This window comes from Moschus berezovskii, chromosome 20, assembly GCF_049115385.1.
Source record: "Moschus berezovskii isolate FMDL1 chromosome 20, NW_MosBer_1.0, whole genome shotgun sequence".
NCBI classification, from domain to species: domain Eukaryota; kingdom Metazoa; phylum Chordata; class Mammalia; order Artiodactyla; family Moschidae; genus Moschus; species Moschus berezovskii.
Window position 1 is genome coordinate 56,609,532 of NC_142479.1, and position 20,375 is coordinate 56,629,906.

Genomic DNA, 20,375 nt, shown 5'->3' on the forward strand with positions numbered 1-20,375 from the left:
TCACACACAGCAACAAAGACCCAGCACAGCCAGAAATAAAATAAATAAAAAAATAAAAAAAATAAAGTATGAACAATGGCAGGTGAGCTGACTGTTTCAGAAGGGACCTCACTCCTTCGGACAAGATGTCAACATGTTTTTTTTTTTTTTTTTTAAAAAGTTTCATTATCTAATAACGGTTCACAAGTATCTCAATACAAGGGCCTTATAAGTGCATTTCATCAATGAAAATATTTTTCAAACAGTCTGCAGTATGAATAGTCTAAATTATTCTACACACATATACCTACTTGTGCCTCCTTTTCAAAATAAAGAGTTGTTACATTCCCAAAATACTCAGCAACCATACCAAGTCAAAATAGGTTCTAGTGGCCCTAACAATGATAATTACAATACCCAGTCTGTCTCAGAGGCAGGCTTCCAATACCAAACTAAAGGTCTGGAAGAAGAGAAAACAGCTGAGATCTGTAGGAGAGCCACAAAGAAAGTTAAGACTGAGCCTAAATATCTCAGCAACCATATAAGATGATGGAAAATTTTGGCAAATAGTAGGAAGCGATTTTTGCTTTCACGATAATTCACTGGTGCAGCATCATGGATGGACTTAGAGATTATCATATTAGGTGAAGTAAGCCAGACAGAGAAAGACAAATATCACACGATATCACTTGTATGTAGAATTAAAAAAAAAAAGATGAACTTATCTACAAAACAGAAATAGGCTCACAGACATAGAAAACAAACTTACGGTTACCAAACAGGAAAAGGGTGATAAATTAGAGGAGTCTGGGATTAACATATAAACACTAGTATATACAAGGACCTACTGTACAGCACAGGAAACTATACTCAGTATTTTGTAATAACATACAAGGGAAAAGAATCTGAATCACTGAGCTGTACACTGGAAGCTAACACAACACTGTACCTCAATTTTTAAACAATTAATTAATAAATAAGAAACAGCTCATGGATATGCCCTTTTACCTACCAAATAAAGCTGGACGCTGTCAGACTAGATCTGGCAGCAAGCAGCCACAGAGCTGAACCTGGTCACAGAGAGAAGTCAGTAAAGTGACTCAGGCACAAATGGATGCCACTGCTCTCACCCCCTCTTGCCCCCAACTCCCTGGCTACTTCAACCACAAACTATCTCCAACCTCCGTGAGAAAACGAACCCACGATATTCATGCAGAGGCCGTAAGACCTTGTAACTTACTCCATTTCGTACACCGTGACAGGTAATGTCTGCTCCATCAGAGTGAATTTCTTGGTTTTCACTGGCTTAATAATGGGTTCTAGGAGAAAGGAAAAAAAAAAAAAAGGAGTGATGTACAGGTAGGCATAAAGCGTAAAAATAAATGGCCCTATTCCATGAGACTCAGCTTTTGGAATGGATGATATAGGACACCAATTTATATTATTCTTGAGGACCACTCAGGTTGCGAAAGTTCTGGGAATGCTATTTGGCACGAGACAGTGAGGGATCCTGAACTGGGGACTGAGGTGTTTGGACTTCATTTTGTGGGAGGAGGGGAGAGGGACTGGATACAGGACAGGATGAGGTGAATGCAGCTCAGAACTCCCCCTTAATTTATAAAATGCAACTACTTTCCAGAAGATCAACGGAAATTACTAAGGAAGTGGAATATAATCATTAACAGGACTGGTTAAAGGAACTGGCATTATCTGGATGGGAAAAGAAAAACATAACAGACTGGAGGGGGAACTTAAAAACAGTCTTCGGGAACCGAAACAGATATTAGATAAAGAAGTGACTCATATTTGTTTAGTAATGAGCTGTTTTATTGAATATCAAAGCAGGGTTAACTGAATCTCAATCCAGAAATAGCACCTGAAAGAAAAATTAGTCAGTTCATCACTGAACTTTTTCAGACTGCTTCTGTCAAAAGAAGTTTTCCAATTTTGATTTTACCTCCTACAACCCAGTGCCTCCGACTCACCTGTGAGAGGCTGGGTGTCCTCCTCCTGAACTATGGTCTCCACTTCAGGACCATATACCTCCTCAGCTGTAGGGTAGTACTTCTTGTCCTCGTGCAGCACCACCTCCATCCCAGGGTGGTCTTCGTCGTGATCACCCACATCATCGTCGTCCTCGTCCTCATCGACCTGAAGAAAGCAAAAGCAGGAAGGAGTTTGGAAGAGGCACGCCCTCTTCCTGCTCAGTGACTGACTACAATACCTGAGTTAAAAGCAATAACCTCACACGCCTGGCAGCTTCTTAAGTTTCGCACTAAGGAGTCAGCAAAGCGGGTTCTACTCTTGCATGATCCTCCACAACGAGAAGACTGTAAGCCATGGGCATAGACCACTCCCCGATTCAAATGAATCCTTTCTTGGGACATGTGCAGAGGGGCCAGCTGTGGACTCTGGGCAGATGCAGCTACAGGACTTGAAAGTAGAACATTCTTAACCCTCCTGAAGACAGGAAATTAGTGGCAGATAGTTTGTGCAGAGAGTTATTAGATGCCTTGATCTGAGTGAGAAACTTTCCTCCATTGGCACCTCAGAGGTGTGACAGCCATTGTGCCACCAAGTAATGAAAAGAAAACCCCAGGGGAATAAATTCTACAGGCACCAAAGGGACACAAAAAGGTGGCTCAGTGCCTAAGAAGTCACACAAAGAAAAACAATCTGGATCCCACTACAGTGAGGACACTACACTGAGTGATCATGTCTTCTTAGGTTTCTCTGACTTTCCTTGTTTTTGATGACCTCCAGTTTTGAGTAAGGCATTTTATAGAAAGTTTTTCAATGAATTTGAGTTTTTCTCATAAGTAGGACTTGGGGATCTTAAAACTTTAAGGGATTTTGAAAGGATGACCACAGAGGACAGCACCACTTTCACCCCACATCAAGGATATATACTCTCAACATGACTTATTACTGTTGATGTTAACCTTGATCACCGAGCCAAGGTCTTGTTTGCAGGTTTTTGCACTGTAAAGTTACCCTCCTTCCCCAATATTGTCCTCTTTGGAATGAAGTCACCATGTACAGCCTACACTTAAGAGGAGGGGAATTATGTTTTCGTTTTTTAAATTTTTGTTGGTGAACAGCTGGATGCAGCATTGTGCTGGTTTCTGCTGTGCAGCGAGGTGGATCAGTTACACCCATGCACAAATCCACTCTTTCTGAGATTCTATCCCTATCTGGGTCACTGCAGAGTATTGCGTGAAGTTCCTTGGGCTATACCATGGGTTCTTATTGGTTGTCTATTTTATATAGAGCAGTGTAGAGTTGTGGTATTCTTAGGGGTGGAATGTTTACATCAGTTAATTGAAATTTTACGGAAAGAAACTAGCCTCTTCATTTATTAATTTCTACCATTATGAGCTCATGAATATTCATTTTATGCTTTGAGAAAGAATCTAGTAATACTTAAATTTTGTTCAAACTGTTGCATCTTTGGTCACTGGGAGCTCTTAACAATCGGCTCCTGTGTCCCTTCAGTATGCCTCCATTGTTGTGTGGTTGTTGTTTTTAAACACGTCTTACTTTACAGCACCAGAAGTTGCTCCAGGTTCGTCTCATGTTTTTCTTGTCCAGAGTTAGCCATTGATGTAAGGAGTCACAGTTCCTTCACTGGAGAGCGGTATTACAGAACCGAGACCTGGGCACTAGGCATGCGCTACATTGTTCTTGTTTAGTTCCTAAGTTTGACTCTTCGTGACCCCATGGACTGAAGCCCCTTGGCCCCTCCCTCCATGGGATTCTCCAGGCAAGAATACTGGAGAGGGTTGGCATTTTCTTCTCCAGGGGATCTTCCCGACCCAGGGATCGAACTCGAGTCTCCTGCACTGGCAGGCAGATTCTCTACTACTGAGCCATCAGGGAATTGCTTAGAGGCCCTGTCAGCTGATATAACAAAGAAATAAATCTATGTATCTTAACCAAGAAAAAAAAAACAAAAACTAACCCTTTCTTAAGGGCCACTGGTCACAAGTGGATGCAGATGGAAGGCACTTTTCTGGACCCTGCCCTGCGTCTCACACATCAGGAATCCCACAGGACAGGAGCTCTGTAAGAACTAGTCAACTCTGTATGTTCAATTTGCAGCCTGCCACACAGCCAACTCTATCAAATGAAGGAAGCCTTTCTACATATTCCTGCCCCTGTTGAATACTTCCAATAATAATAGCATTTACTCACAAGACAGCCCAGTTTCCTGTTGGAAGACAGGATGGTGGGAGTTCAGTAAGTAACAGGGGAACAGCATGAGCTGAGATCACACAGCAGGTGATCATGTCGGATCCTCTGCATCATTCTAAGTGATCTGACTTTATGGCAGTGCTTCTCAACAAAGGCAATTTTGCCTTCCGGGAAACATTTGGCAACATCTGAAGACATTTCTGGTTGTCACCACTGGGTGTGTGTGTGGGGGGACCTAGTGGGCATGAGCCAGGGATGCTGGTCAATATCCTATAAAACACAGGACAGCTCTTGCAATGAAGAATTACCTGGCCCCAGATGTCAACAGTAGCAAGGCTGAGAGGTCCGGTTCTAGAAGTTCTGAGCAGAGGAGAACTTTTGTTTTAGAAGAATCACTCTGGTTCTCATACTGAGAATATACTGGAAGGAGGGAGATTAGATAGAAGACTACTGCAGTGAAGTAGGAGAGAGATGGCACCAACAGTGACTTACATCAGAGAAGCAGCTGGGAGGGTGGTCAGAAGAGCTTGGATTCTGCATATATTTATTTTTTCCTTTCCTTTTTTTTTTTCCTATTTCTGCATATATTTTTAAAGATAGAGTCAAAAATATTTTCCAGTGAATTCAAATGGAATGAAAAAAAAAGAGGCAAGGTTTTTGATCTGGGGAATGTATTGTCTTTATTGAGATGAGGAAGACAGTAACAGTAATTGGAGGCAGGAGACGGGGTGGAGAAGTTCTGTGTTTAGGTCTTAGATATGCTAAGTTTGAGATGCTATCCGTTCCGTTCCGTTCAGTCGCTTAGTCGTGTCCGACTCTATGCGACCCCGTGGACTGTAGCCTACCAGGCTTCTCCGTCCATGGGATTCTCCAGGCAAGAATACTGGAGTGGATTACCGTTTCCTTCTCCAGGGGATCATCCCGACCCAGGGATCGAACCTGGGTCTCCCGCATTGGAGGCAGACGCTTTAACCTCTGAGCCACCAGGGAAGCCCTGAGATGCTATATTAGATATCAAATAGAGATGCCAAATATGAAGCTGGACATACCACCTGAGGTTCAAGAGCAAAGTCCAGGTTGGAGATAACATTTGAGGGTCCTCGGGTAACAGAAGGTATCTGATATACTGGATAAGATGAGCAGGTGAGTGAGTGTAGACAGAAAACAGGTATCAGTAATGGAGCTTTGGGACCTGTTGACAGTTAGGAGGTCAAGGAGATGAGGAGGAACCAGCAGCAAAGACAGAGAAGGACCAGCCAGAAGAGAGAAGGGAAGTCCAGAGGTTCCCTGGAAGTCCAGGGAAGACAGTGTTTTAAAGAGGGAGTAATTAGCTGGGTCAGATGCTGCGTGCAGGGCAGGTAGGGTGAGGATGGGGTCTGACACAGAGGTCACTGATGACCTTGACGATAGCCATCTCCGTGGAATGGGAGAGGCAAAGAACAGAAGTAGGTTTGAGGAAAAAAAAGGGAGAAAAGGATTTGGAGACAGCAAGTAACTACTCTTCAGAGATGAGCCAAATTGGGAAACAGGGAAATGGGAGGCAACGGAAGGGAGCTCTGGGGTCAAGAAAGGATTAAGGTAAAATAACAAAACCTTTTGGTTCCTGCAAACTCCACTCTTTTCTAGAAGAGCCTTCCTTCTTCCCCATCTCCATTATTAAAATCCTATGTATCTCTTCACTGCATGTCCAACTCTTTGCAACCCCATGGACTGTGGCCCACCAGGCTCCTCTGTTCATGGGGATTCTCCAGGCAAGAATATTGGATTGGGTTGTCATGCCCTCCTCCAAGGGATCTTCCCAACCCAGGGATCAAACCCAGGTCTCCCACACTGCAGGCGATTCTTTACCATCTGAACCACCAGGGAAGCCCAATACTGGAGTGGGTAGCCTATCCCTTCTTCAGGGGATCTTCCAAACCCAGGAATCGAACTGGGGTCTCCTACACTGCAGGTGGATTCTTTACCAGCTGAGCTACCAGGGAAGCTCTTCACTGTTACACACCTCCATAAAAAGTGTTTAAAAAAAAAAAATCTACGCACCTATGTGGACTAGGAGGCTATAGGATTCTCATCCTGCTAGAAAGAGTATGGATGAGTACAGCCACACTGAAGAGTAACCTAACAGTAAAAACACATTAAGTATATATACAATCCTATCATCAGCAACTCTGCTTCAGGGAATATAATATAACCCCCAGAAATGTTCACATGGAGCATAACGGGATATACCTGAGAATATTCACCGCATTATTATCTGTGATGAGGGAAGGCTGCTGGCAGGTATCCTGGGTGATATACACCAGGGAGAATAGAGCAGCAATCAGATGCCACAAACTAGACAGACACACAGCAACAGGGATGGATCCTAAAAATACATCACTCACCACAAGACTGAGTGGCAAAAGCAAGAAACAGAATGATGTAGACAACATGATACCATTTACCTACATTAAAAATACACGTGCAGAGGGACTTCCCTGGTGGTCCAGTGGCAAAGACTCTGTGCTCATAGTGCAAGAGGCCTGGGTTCGAGCCCTGGTCAGGAACTAGATTCCAGATGCCACAAGGTCAAAGATCTCCTGTGCTACAACTAAGAGCGCAACCAAAGAAACAAAGATTGGAAAAAAAGTTCAGGCGCACCATGCAACTATACACACTTTGAAACATCTACAAATAAAAAAAGCATGTGTACACTAGAATTACTGTGGTAACGGGTCTAAGAATGAAATAGAAAGGAATTCATGAATTCATTAAATAAGGAGAGAGCCTTGCCCAAGCCATGATACTGAGGAGCTTCAACTAGAGTATGATTCCCTCAACCCTCTGGACTGAGATGAAAACATTCAGACATTGCTTAACCATTCCCCCCGGCTTTTATTTTTAGTTTATGTTGTTGTTAACAGCTTTAGTGAGATATAAATCACATGCCACACAATTTGCCTACAGTTCAATGGTTTTCAGTATACTCACAGCTGGGTAACCATCACCACATTCAAATTTAGATTATTTTTATCACCCCCCACCTAAAACCCTTGTACCCTTTAGTCATTACCCACCTAGTTCCCGCCCCCAGCCTGGGCAATCACTAATGATTCTACTCTCTCCCCACAGATGCCTACCCATTCTTCAGGTCCACTTTGAACGTGACTTCCTCAGGTATTTTTCGTGGTCGATCTAGCCAGGAATGACCCTTTCTTATATATTATTACTAAAAATATGAGTTTTTTAAAAATTATTTTCATTTGGCTGTGCCAAGTCTTAGCTGCAGCATGCAGGAGGGATCTTTGATTTTCTTTGCAGTATGAGGGATCTTGGACAGCAAGGAGATCGAACCAGTCAATCCTAAAGGAAATCAACCCTGAATATTCATGGGAAGGACTGATGCTGAAGCTCTAATACTTTGGCCACTTTGATGGGAAAAGCCACCTCACTGGAAAAGACTTTGATGCTGGGAGAGAGTGAAGGCAGGAGGAGAAGAACGGAATGACAAAGGAGATGGCTGGATGGCGTCACCAACTCAACAGACATGAGTTTGAGCAAGCTCCGGGAGATGGTGAAGGACAGGGAAGTCTGGCATGCTGCGGTCCACAGCAAAGAGTCTCAAAGAGTCGGACACCACCGAGCAACTGAACAACCACATGTAGAATCTTTAGTTGGGGCATGTGAAATCTTAGTTGTGACATGTGGGATGTAGTTTCCTGACCAGGAATTGAATCAGGGTCCCCTGAACTGGAAGCACAGAGTCTCGGCCACTGGACCACCAGAGACGTCCCTACAGATACAAGCTACTAGGGCTTAAACGGTGCTTGTCCTTCCTTGTATCCTATTATAAACCTTGCTTGTACTTCATCTCTCCTGGCAAGGAGCCTGTGCCTGGAGGGCATGGATAGTGCCTTGGCTCCCTTCTGCATCAGGATTTCCTGCAAATAGTAAGTGCTTGACAAATACTGAATGACTTCATGGACTTCATTTAGCTCAGTATTCAAAGATTCAAGTTCAAGAATTCTGATTATCAAGAATTAGATTCTGTTATCCAGTATACTGTCTGGATATATACCAGAATATATATATACACACACACACATATACACACCAGGATATACATATATACCAGATGGCTCAGTGGTAAAGAATCTGCCTGCCAATGTAGGAGACGTAAGAGATGCGGGTTTGGTCCCTGTGTTGGGAAGATCCCCTGTAGGGCAACCCACCTTACCTGGAGAATCCCATGGACAGAGGAGCCTGGCGGGCTGTAGTCTATAGGGTCATAGAGTTGGACATGACTTAGCAACTGAGCATGCATCCAGAATACTGGCCTGTGTCATGTGAAATCTTATACACCTCTCTTCTCTATCTTCATCTAAGTCACTGATAAAAAGATTAAAAAGGACAGGACCAAGCATGGATGCCCGGGTTATGTCACAAGAGCTCTGGTAATGATCCAGTAACTAACACTCTCTGGGTACCACTGTTCAACTGGCTGGAACCTCTCCAAACTGTATTGTAACTCAGCCCATTGTCTTTCCATAAGGACATCATGAATTACAGTGGGGAAAGGAAGTGAAATGAAATGAGGACCAAAGAAGCCTTCCTATTTGGCTTGAACTGGATTCTTGAGTTACTTGTATAATAAAAAATAATTTCTTTAAAATATTTTTAAAAAGAAAAAACTGGTTTGTTAAAAAATAAAAATGCCTTGCCCAAACCAGGATATACATAATATCCACAACATACCTATGACTTATATCTAGCAGTGGGATCAAGAGAAATTTATTATAAAAACTCATCCTGGCTTCCTAAGTGTTCAACAGTCATCTGTTCTAAAATTCCTTCCATAATTTTTACCATGGATGCGTAGCTCTCACTGGTCCATAGTTTCTGAAGGCAGTACCTTATCTTCCTTTGAAAAGTAGGAGTTGCCCGATTCACTTTTTAGTACCATGGCCATGCCTCGTTTTCTTAAGCTTACTAGTCTACCTCTGCGATGTCTCCCCCACCATCCCACCCAGGATACAATTCATCTGGGGCCTGGAGACTTGAACTCATCTAAAGGTGCGAGCTACTCCCTTTTCACCTACATGGTTTCAATTTTCTTTTTCCAGTGTTTATTCTATTTTTTCTGGTTTGAAGGACACTTTCTCTGATGAATAAGACAAATGGCAGTCAGGACTTTTCTCCTGCTCTTCTGCTGTCCCATTAATATCAAGCCTCCACTGAGGAGCAGTGGGCTCATCAGTGTGCTTCTGACTCATTTTGCTCTAAACAGTGTTACAACATAAAAGCCGCCTTTGGTGTCTTCTGCAAGCCTCAAACCATTCTGAACCATTCCATCCTCTGTAACGCTCCTGAAGAGGAGGCACAGGAATCTGTGCCTTCCCTTTCTACTGATTTTATGTATTTTTTATTTCATTTATTCTTCACTGCTGCTCGCAGGCTTTCTCGAGTTGCAGCGGGTGGGGGCTACTCTTCATTGTGGGGCACAGACTTCTCGTTTCAGGCAGGCTTCACTAGTTGCGGCTTAAGGGCCCTTGGGCTTTGGCTCAGTAGTTGTGGCGCACGGATTTAGTTGCTCCACAGCATTGTGGAATCTTCCTGGATCACGGATCAAACACATGTCCCCTGCGTTGGCAGGTGATTCTTAACTACTGGACCACCAGGGAAGTCCCTATGCATCTTTAAAACCTGAGTTTATGAGGGAGCTCCCAGGACAGCAGCCCTCGAAAGAGCTGACTACCTTTTCTAAGTTAGAACTATTCATGATAGCCAAAAGGCACTTCAAGAAAATGGAAGAAGAGCTACTACCTGAAGAACTAGAACGCAGAACATAAAACCACCCTACCAATGAAATTACCTTATATTCTCCTTTGGAACTTCAAGTATTCTCAGGGGCAGTGTAGGAACCAAATTAAATCATAATAATTATAAAAAGGACAATGTTAGAGATAAATATAGGTTACTAATGGCATCTGGTCCCATCACTTCATGGGAAATAGATGGAAAAACAGTGGAAACAGTGTCAGACTTTGTTTTTTTGGGCTCCAAAATCACTGCAGATGCTGATTGCAGCCATGAAATTAAAAGACGCTTGCTCCTTGGAAGGAAAGTTATGACCAACCTTGATAGTATATTAAAAAGCAGAGACATTACTTTGCCAACCAAGGTCCGTCTAGTCAAGGCAATGGTTTTTCCCGTGGTCATGTATGGATGTGAGAGTTGGACTGTGAAGAAGGCTGACCACCGAAGAATCGATGCTTTTGAACTGTGGTGTTGGAGAAGACTCTTGAGAGTCTCTTATACTGCAAGGAGATCCAACCAGTCCATTCTAGAGGAGATCAATCCTGGATGTTCATTGGAGGGACTGATGCTAAAGCTGAAACTGCAATACTTTGGCCACCTCATGCGACAAGTTGACTCACTGGAAAAGACTCTGATGCTGGGAAAGGTTGGGGGCGGGAGGAGAAAGGGACGACGGAGAATGAGATGGCTGGATGGCATCACCGACTCTGTGGACATGAGTTTGAGTGAACTCCGGGAGTTGGTGATGGACAGGGAGGCCTGGCGTGCTGTGATTCATGGGGTCGCGGAGAGTCGGACACGACTGAGCGACTGAACTGAACTGAACTGAACTGAACTAAGGGAGCACAGAAGATTCACTACTTCATTGCTTCTTTAAAAACAGAGATGAGGCAAAGTAATATATTAGCTTTACCTCATCAAGATCTTTGGTCTCTCTGCCCAATTCATCATCATCTTCATCGGAATCAAGCTCTGGTCCGATGTAATTCCCAAACTCATCATACAAGTCTGTATCCATGGTGCTAAAATTCAACAAGAGAAAAGTTAGATGCTGGTGAGGGAACCAAGGCCTCCACCCTAGCCTATGGTTGACCATATCCCTTCACACATTCTCCTCTCCAGTTACATCAACCCACCAACTCCTCCTCTAAAGCCCTGTACCTGTCTCTCCTCTCTGTCCTAATCCGGTGTCTGTTTACATACACTTTGCCCACTTTTTCCCCTCCCCTCCACCAGGGCTCAAACCCACGCCCCCTGCAGTAGAAGCATGCGGTCCTAACCACTAGACTGCCAGGGAAGTCCCAGCCCACTTGTTTTTTCCTTTTATACTAAAAGAATTTAAATTTTAAAATAATTACATATAGGAAGTTGCAAAAACAGTGCACATCACTTTTCCGTAAGTTATTTGAGAATAAGTTGCTGATACAATGTCTCATCACATCCTCAGACGTGCAGGAGTTGGTAAACTATAGCCTGTGGCCAAATCTGGCTGTTCTCATAACAGCCTGGAAGGTATGATTTTTTTTAATATTTTTAAACAGTTGGAAAAAAAAGTCAAAAGAATAGTATTTCATGATACATGACAATCAGTTCTATGAAATTCAAATTTCAGTGTCTATGAAAACAGTTTTACTAGAACACAGCCATGCCCGTTTTTTTAATACTGTCTGTGGCTGCTTTCACCCTGTAACAGCTGAGTAGCTGCCTCTGAGAATATAGGGCCCTCAGAGCCTAAAATATTTACTATCTGGCCCTTAACAGACAAAGTTTGCCAACCCCTGCTCTCAGTGCATGTGATTCCTACAAACAAGGACATTCTTCTACATAACCACAAAACAACCATCAAAATCAGAAAATACTGACACACTACTACACCTAATCCACAGGCCCCCAGACAAGTTTCAGAAATTGTTCCACTAATGTCCTGCACAGGAAAGGATTCTATGCTTGCACCTGGCTATCATGTCTTTAGTCTCTTTCAATCTGGAACAATCCTTGGCCTTTCCTTGATTTCTATGACTTGACACTTTCGAAGATTATAGGCTAGTGAGCTTGTAGAATGTTCCTGAATTTAAGTTTGTCTGATGTTTCCTCATGATTAGAGTCAAGTTATGCTCTTTTTTTTTTTTTTCAGTAAGAATATCACAGTAGTGAGGCTGTGCTCTTTTCAGTGCAACTCCTAACAAGTGGCATATGATTTTAATTTCTTCCATCAGTGGTGATGTTAACTTAACCACTTGATTATGGTGGTGTCTACCAGGCCTTTCCACTGTATAAAGCTACTTGTTTTCTCTCTGCAGTTAATAATCAAAATAACTGTTCAAAGACCATTTCCTTCAAGTCTTCCTAGAGCCTCAATTTCTCACTCACCTATGAGCTACAGCCTTTTGTGTCTTTATCAGCATTTACTTCTGTCATCAATGGTGGTTAACTGCACTAATTACCCTCAACAACAACTCTACAGCTTACAAGTAACAGACAACAGACCAGAGCATGGGTTACTGGTCAGGGCTCTGGAACTGGCAGACCTAGATTTGAATCCAAACTCTGTCACTTAATAACTATGATAACTATGTCACTTTAAGAAAGTTATTCACCTCTTCAAGCCTGTTTCTTCAATTGGAAAATAAAGTAATTAATTTTCATCACATAAAGCGTTATGAGAATTAAACAAAATAGGCTATGTAAAGAATTCATCATGATTCCTGAATCAATCAATATTAGCTGGCATTATTTTTTAGCCATTCTTTTGTCTGTTTTATTTGTATTTTTTAGTTAAAAAAAAAACAAACAAACTTTTTTAGCCATTCTTGAAAACAGGAACCCTGTGCTCCTTGTGCCCATGTGCCAGTGCCCAAGACAGCACTTCACATAAGTAGGCACCGGATAAACGTTAACTGACCAGAACGTTCTATTTTGAGATACTGGTATTTCTTCCACAAGTGTAATCCCTCCACCTCCTTCAGTGCCCCTTGTTGAGTGCTGATTGTGGATGAAATTGAGAATTAAGAACACTACTAATAAGTAAATGTAAATAACCACGGAAACTTTCATATGCATATTCTTTTTATTTCCAAAGAGCTATCATCTCTGTGCACATTTCATTCTCCCAAGACACCCATGAAATGACTGCAGAAATTTCTACACAAGGCTGTTCATGAAATAATTCAAGTCATTTCTGCTCCAGGGCCATTGCACTTACTCTTCTCTTCCAAAATGCTCTTCCCTTGGGCATGTATACCTTGTTCCTTCATCTCACTCAGGTCTCTACTAAAACAGCACCTTCTCTGAGAAACCTTCCCTTGTCACTCTAAAAAACTCCTCTCCCACACATACACTCTCCAACCCCTATTTTCAATGTTTTATTATTTTTATTGACATTTATCATTAGCTGACAAGTACCTATTCGTGTATTTACCTTCACCTCTGCAACTACAGTTTAAGCAAGGACTGGTTTTGTTTGTTTTCACTTAAAAGGGTCCCTGGCACAAAACAGAACCACTTGCTGAATGACGAAATGTATGGCTCCAACAAGGCACAGAGAAGATAGCTGACCTGCCCACAGTTGCACAAAACTAGTGAATTTCGGTACCAAACTTCACTGCTGCTTCCCGCTACAATGCAGGCTTCAAAGGAACACAGAGTAACGACGGAGGGAGCTTGATAGAGAAGTGAAGGCGGCGCAGTTGGAAGAGAAAGTAAGATAGGGGAATAGACACTCCAAGAACGACCCCTGCCCAGGGAAAGGGTTTTATAGACGGACGACACGCAGGGAACCCACGAATCTGTTGGCCGGGGGAACGGGCGGGCTTTCATTCTCTATCCTACTCCACGCCTCAATTTACCCATCTGTAAAATGAAAGTGGCATATAACATATAGCATCTCTTCCAGATCTGACATTTAATTTCCCATTCCACCAGTGCAAGCCTCCCCTGACGCTAAGCAGCGCCACTCACCTCCTTCTGCTCAGCCAAAAACTCCGGGTCGGCCGCTGGAGACCGTGCTTCCGCCCCACGCCGCCTCACCGCCTGCGCCCGCCGTCCGGAAGGACCCCACAGGCGCCGCGGTCGCGTTTCTTCCCGGGAGGGCAGCCCTCTGCCTGTGGACCAGCTCGGAGGAATCCCGGCTGCGGACACAGGAACCTGAGAAGAGGAACTGTGGGTCCCCAAACCACGGCGTGGGCTCCTCCAAAGAAAGCGAGGCCTGAGGACGCGTGAATCTGATCAGGCGCCTCTGGGCCACCCTGACCGGGGGCCTTCGGGGCGGTCACGTGGGAGGCTGTTGTAGCAGTTGCTGGGCAACCACAGCTGCTGGAAGTGGTCTACGCTGAGCTGACTTTGTCCGGCAGTATCTGGGCATCCTCAAAGAAAGAAAGGAAATCGAGGCCCCGGCTGCTGGGGTGAAGGTCGGGGGCAGGGGGATTAGCTGTTCTAGATTTTCAGTGATTGGGCAAGGTTCAGAACTAGGCAGGAGTCAGGACACCTGAGTTCATTTCCTGGCCAGCCCACCCTACTTCTTGGTCTTTCGCTTACCCATGTTAGGGTGGACGGTTGGTTTTAGACCTCCTGCTTCCGTGTTGGGGCTTCCCTGGTGGCTCAGACGGTAAAGAATCTGCCTGCAGTGCTGGAGACCTGGGTCAGGAAGATGCCCTGGAGGAGGAAATGGCAACCCACTCCAGTATTCTTGCCTGGGAAATCCCAGGGACTGAGGAGCTTGGTGGGGATGACTTCGCCACGTGATCTTTAGCTAATAGCTCGGAGCACTAGTAGTAAGGTTCAGAAGGGTCTCACCGCAGTAAATGCGGATCCAAGATTAAAACTCGTATAGGTGATCTCCCTATAGAACGAATCAATCAGCCTCAGACACGTGGAAGTTGCAGAAGTGCATAGACAGAACTAAAGAGGTTACCCGAGTACCTAGGGATTTATGCTCCAGCCTTGGGCTGGACAGAGGGATTTGAGAACGGGAATCATTAAGCCCCTTCCTCTGTCGCGTCTACTTGATTTCCTGCTCAGTCATTGCATCTGGTTGCAGGTGGAAAGTATCTTTCCTCCTTAAAAGACATTTAAGGATGGGTGCTTCCCTGGTGGCTCAGATCGTAAAGAATCTGCCTGCAGTGTGAGAGAGACCCGGGTTGGATCCCTGGATCGGGAACATACACTGGAGAAGGGAATGGCAACCCACTCCAGTATTCTTGCCTGGAGAATTCCATGGACAGAGCCTCCTGGTGGGCTACAATCCATGGAGTCGCAGCTGCGACAGGATAGAACGACTAATGCTTAACTTAGCAATGGGTGAATTTTTATCCCTGGGCTCAAGAATAGCTTACAGTAGTTCTGATTTTGTGTAAGGGCCTCTATAGCAACTTGTATATAGTGAGTCCTTGTGGAAATGTGAAGGAACGAAATTCTGAAATCGAAATGCTTCCTCAGCCAAAGCACCAATACTAAAATATTTTTAGAGACAGAATAAAAAAAAATGAAAAATTGCTATTTGAAACAACATGGATGGACCTAGAGAGTGTTATGCTAAGGTGTTATAGAGTATTACAGGGTATTTTAAGACAGAGAAAGTTAAATACTGCATTATTTCACTTATATGCAAAATCTAAAAAACAAAACAAGGAAAACAGAGTCAAAGATACTGAGAACACACTGGTGGTTGCTACAGGGGAAGGTGGGGGGGGATGGATGAAATAGATTGAGAGGCACAAACTTCCAGCCATAAAATATATTGTTATGAGAATGTAACATACAGAATAGGGAATAAGTCAATAATATTGTAATAACTCTTAAATTATGACAGATGGTAACTAATTGTGGTGATCATCTGGTAATGTATATAAATGTTGAATTACTGTGTTGTACACCTGAAACTAATATAACATTTAATGTCAATTAAATTCCAATTAAAAAATATTTTCAGAGGCAGAGAACAAAATTAAGATAAGGCACTAAATTGAAAGTCAAGACTGTTTTCAGCGACAACAAATCTTAAGCAAGACCTCACTGTGCGACTCAGCTCCCCTCTGTAAAACAGAGAACTAGATTTTTGTAACACCCCCAAAGATAAGTAGTTATCCAGAGTGCTTTGGGGTCATTTTGTTGGCTGGCAAAGAATCCAGATGCAAACGCCCACCGCCCTCCCATCCCTGATGTTCGTCTTCTGTTTGACATTCATTTCCTTTGCCTTCCTAGGCAGGGGCCATGAAAAGGAATGACATCATCAACTTCAAGGCTTTGGAGAAAGAGCTGCAGGCTGCACTCACTGCTGATGAGAAGTACAAACGGGAGAATGCTGCCAAGTTACGGGCAGTGGAACAGAAGGTAGCTTCCTATGAGGAATTCAGGTCAGCTTAATGCCATTTTTCTCAGGCTCTCCTGTTCTGGTTTACTATAGTGGATAAGAGCATGCACTTGGCGTCAGACCATTCTGGGCTCAGTCTTAGCCCTACCTTCTGCTACGTGTGTGATCTTATGCAAATTATTTTCCCTATCTGAGCCACTATTCATCATGATTAAACATTGCACATAAGATTCTGAGCACGATACGTAACACATGGGAAGTGCTCAAAAGTTATCAGTTACTTTTGCTGTTGTTATTTTTCTCATAGGGGCTTGCCAACAGGTTCAGCCTGTTTCATGCAGAGTCCAGCCACCTCATACTTACAGGCAGCATAAGGTCCATCCCCTAATCTCTGGCCTTTTCTCATAGGGGTATCGTCCTTGCATCACATCTGAAGCCGCTGGAACAGAAGGACAAGATGGGAGGAAAGAGGCCTGTGCCCTGGAACTGTCACACTAGTCAGGGAAGGCCTTCCCAGGATGAAATCACTGAAATCTCCCTGGTAGGTGAGGCCCAGCAGGAGTCTCTGCCCTCAGCCTCCCGTCCTATCTTTTTACAACATATACATTTTCCTTGTGTCTCATGTAAAGCCAACAGAAGCAACCTTCTGCCTCCCAATTCCAGAAAGAAAAGCAACTGGTGGGTGATGAGACTCAAACCTGCCAGATCAAGTCAGAAAGGTGTAATTGGCAGGCCCCTGTCCATCAGCCCTTGGCTTGCATTCCCAGATCAGATTTGGGGTGCCCTGCCTTGGGTTATATGGTAGAGTCTGATTCTCTGGCACAGTTGGGAAGGAGATACACCCTGTCAGATCCTGAACACTTGAGTTCTTTTTTCTCCTCCTGAAGTTTCCAAATACCTCCCACCCCCACCCTTCTCAGAGTGAAGTCTGACTTACACTTGTAGAACAGGGCTATGTCCACACTCATCAGCAGGAAAGTCCTGGTACAGCTGAGAATCTCACATCATGGCCTGCATTTTTTCCTCTTGGGACCCTCCCTCCCCATCCCATCCCCTGTTCCTTCATCTGAAAATAAGGCCCACAGGGACTGCGGCCATGCCAGTGCTCAGAGACCAATACCAGAGCTGAAAACCTCATGGGGTCCCCTCGCTGTCACAGAGCAGCTAGAGGAGCTCGGGACTCTCTTTCCCTTCCTTTGTGATCCAGGAGAAAACGCTCTTCCAGCCTGAGACCTCAACTGAGTTCTACCGTGACTGGCGGCGACACTTGCGCAGCGGGCCAGAGCGCTACGAGGCCCTGCTGCAACTCGGGGGTCCGAAGCTGGGCCGCCTCTTCCAGATGGACGTGGGGTTTGGACTTCTAGGGGAGATGCTGGTGGCGCTGGCCGATCATGTGAGGCCTGCTGACCTCTGGGCGGTGCTGGGGATCCTGCACAGCCTGGCCAGCACTGGGCGCTTCACCCTGAACCTGAGCCTGATGAGCCGTGCAGAGAGAGAGAGTTGCAGAGCCTTGTTTCAGAAGTTGCAGGTCATGGGCACTCCCAGCCCGGAGGGGCAGGGTCTGGGGGAGAAGCCGGGTGGGCTTCAGGAGGAGGAGCGTCTGCTGCAAGGGCTGCTGATGCTATACCACGTGGACTAATGGGACCATTTACCTTCAGAGGCCCCCAGTGGTCATCAGATTTTTTGATGGTCTTGGGGGCTCTGCGGGACTTTAATCAGAAGCCCACACCTGATTCCCTTTTGGATTTAGAGTTTTCACAACCAAAGCAGGAACTGAATTTTCACTTTTCCCCCAGCCCCTTGGGGGCTTCATATTCTGAGCTTTGTAGATCTACAGGATGGTCAAGGGCCAAGCTGAAAGACTTTTGCTTCCCACCCTTAGAGTCTGCTAGTCTGCTAGCCCATGGCCCTGAGATATGGGTGAGCACCCAACCAAACACTGGTACCACCCATCACAGCCTCCACTCAAAACAAGGAAAAAACAAAATTGTTAATCCTCCATGGTCAACAAATACTGATCTCCATAGTTCTTTTCTTAAAATTGATTTTTATTGGAGTATAGTTGCCTTACAATGTTGTTAGTTTCTTCTGTATAGCAAAGTGAATCATTTATACGTACATATATATATATATTCTCATTAGTTATCTATTTTATACATAGTAGTGTACATATGGTCAATCCCAATCTCCCAGTTCATCCTGGGAAACCAATGAATGGACATTTAGTCAATAAATGATCAAATGCTACCTCATTTGAAGTGGAATATTTTTCTCCAGGGGCTGAGTTCCCATGCAGGTTGGGCCTGAGAAAGCCCCAAGCCTTCAGCTCAGGCCTGGCCAGTCTCCCAGATATCTTCAGATGGCCAGATGTGCAGATGGGAGGGTTTCCTTCAACTCTCAGATTAACCAAAGGGAAGACCTTTCCACCAGGCAGGCAGACAGGGCAGAGCCTGAAGCGGAAGGGCAGAGATTTTCCCAAACTTGTACCTGGGCCCTTGTTTCTCCTCCCGGCTTCCCCTGACCCAGTGTTCTAGAATGCTAGAGTTCTAGAAAGGGGAGAGGGAGCCAGATTCTAGAATGGGTTTCTCCTCAAGATCACATCTGGAACATGAGAAGGGCATCTTGTATGTTAACTGGTAATCAACTGCCTTGCCTATGGCAGCTTCCTCTGCAGACTGTTGCTTCATTTTCTGGCTGCTGAATCCTTTCCTCATATAGATGCCTCCTCCCAGTAGTGATTTATAGAAGCCCCATAGGCCTTTAGTGCCTCGGGTTTGCCCTGCCCCCTTTGACCCTTCCCTTGCGCAGGCATGAACCTGGCCCACACCACTATGCTCCTGTGGGCGTGGGGGAGCCTCCAGGCCTTTGAAATAGTGGAGAATGAGAACATCTTTCAGAGGACCCCCTGCCCGGCTTTCCTGATGTTTGACAACGCGGCCTACCTGGCCGACATGAGCTTCGAGCTCCCCTGCTCCTGTAAGCCGGAGGAGGTGTCCGCTGTCGTCTGGTACTATCAGAAACACCTGGGCAGCAGCCACACCAAAGTGCTGACGGACTTCGATGGGCGGGTGCTGACGGAGGCAGCCCAGGTGCGCGTGGGCAGCGACATGCTGGTCCGCTTCAGCATCCGCATGTTCAGCCTCTTGGTCTTCCGGGCACAGCCGGAGGACTCCGGCTTGTATTTCTGCGGCACCCGCAAGGGGGACTACTTTTACGCCTACGACGTGGACATCCAGAGCAGTGAGGGGATGGTGGCTACCTTCAAGGACCAGGGCCAGGAGCCCTTGGAAGACGAGTACCACGGGAGCCTCCGCGTCTTCACCACCTTCTGGGAGTGGACCCCCTGTGACCGCTGCGGGGTGCGCGGGGAGCAGTGGCGTATAGGTCTGTGCTACCTGCAGAGCCCGGACCTCTCTCCCCGCTACCGCAAGATACCGCCCAACGTGGTGTCTTGTGGTTCGAGGGCTGTGCCCAGGCAGCTCCGGGCCAAGGCCAGCGACCACAACCCCGAGCTGCTGGTTCGGAGCTGCCTGATGCCCTGCGAGAAGAAGAAGAAGGTCCAGGAGGGCGTGATGGCCATCTTCAACTATGTGTCCAAAGTGGGCAGCCGGCCCTGGTTGCCCCAGGTGCCCATTCAGTTCCACCAGCAGAGGCTGGGCCACGGACTCATCATCTCCTGCCCCGGGGCCCGGCCAGAACACGCTGTGGCCTGGGACAAGGACCACCAGTACCTCTACCGCACGCAGTACCTGAAGGGCGTCAACGGGTCCATGAGGGTGTTCATCGACCACGGCAACCATCTCCACATCCGCTTCACCCGGCTGGAAGACCGGGGCATCTACTATTGCTGGCGGCAGGGCGAGCGCATTGCTGGGTTCCGACTGGGCGTGGCATCTCCAGGTCGCTACCGGGTCTCCTTCTCTGACCCCGAGACTCGGGCCGCCCTGGGGCTCATTCTGATAAGCTACGTGCTCATCACGGTCATCTTTATCAGCGTTCACCTTTGTCGTTGCTGCTGTTACTTATTCCGCTTTTGTCCCAACTTCTCCCCCAGGCTCTCTCTCCCCCAGCTCTGAAGACCAGCTGTGCTCAAATGTGT

The 20,375-nt window shown here is 45.6% G+C and overlaps 3 protein-coding genes across 5 annotated transcripts in view; 2 read left to right on the forward strand and 1 right to left on the reverse strand.

Annotated features, from left to right (window-relative positions):
- EFTUD2 (elongation factor Tu GTP binding domain containing 2) overlaps positions 1-14,161 on the reverse strand; it is a 37,507-nt gene extending 23,346 nt beyond the window's left edge. The window contains exons 1-4 of the mRNA XM_055408063.2: positions 13,927-14,161; positions 10,883-10,991; positions 1,965-2,130; positions 1,220-1,298 (exon numbers count right to left, since the gene is read on the reverse strand). Of these exons, the coding sequence (XP_055264038.1) occupies positions 1,220-1,298; positions 1,965-2,130; positions 10,883-10,987 (350 nt within the window). The 5' untranslated portion in view covers positions 10,988-10,991; positions 13,927-14,161. The remainder of the gene's footprint in view (positions 1-1,219; positions 1,299-1,964; positions 2,131-10,882; positions 10,992-13,926) is intronic.
- A 94-nt stretch (positions 14,162-14,255) lies between these two features.
- DNAAF19 (dynein axonemal assembly factor 19) lies at positions 14,256-18,508 on the forward strand. Of its 3 annotated transcripts, none has more exons than XM_055408065.2 (4): positions 14,256-14,369; positions 16,168-16,319; positions 16,685-16,817; positions 17,484-18,508. In XM_055408065.2, exons 2-4 carry the CDS (start codon positions 16,177-16,179, stop codon positions 17,913-17,915), a joined length of 708 nt encoding a protein of 235 aa, XP_055264040.2. In that variant the 5' UTR covers positions 14,256-14,369; positions 16,168-16,176; the 3' UTR covers positions 17,916-18,508. The 3 variants fall into 3 exon arrangements, with proteins under 3 accessions (XP_055264040.2, XP_055264039.2, XP_055264041.2); XM_055408064.2 differs by having other exon boundaries at positions 14,266-14,375; XM_055408066.2 differs by having other exon boundaries at positions 14,359-14,369; positions 16,168-16,296.
- A 578-nt stretch (positions 18,509-19,086) lies between these two features.
- Positions 19,087-20,375, forward strand: FAM187A (family with sequence similarity 187 member A). The gene has a single exon (XM_055398763.2). The coding sequence runs from the start codon at positions 19,087-19,089 to the stop codon at positions 20,350-20,352; it is 1,266 nt and encodes a 421-aa protein (XP_055254738.2). The 3' UTR covers positions 20,353-20,375.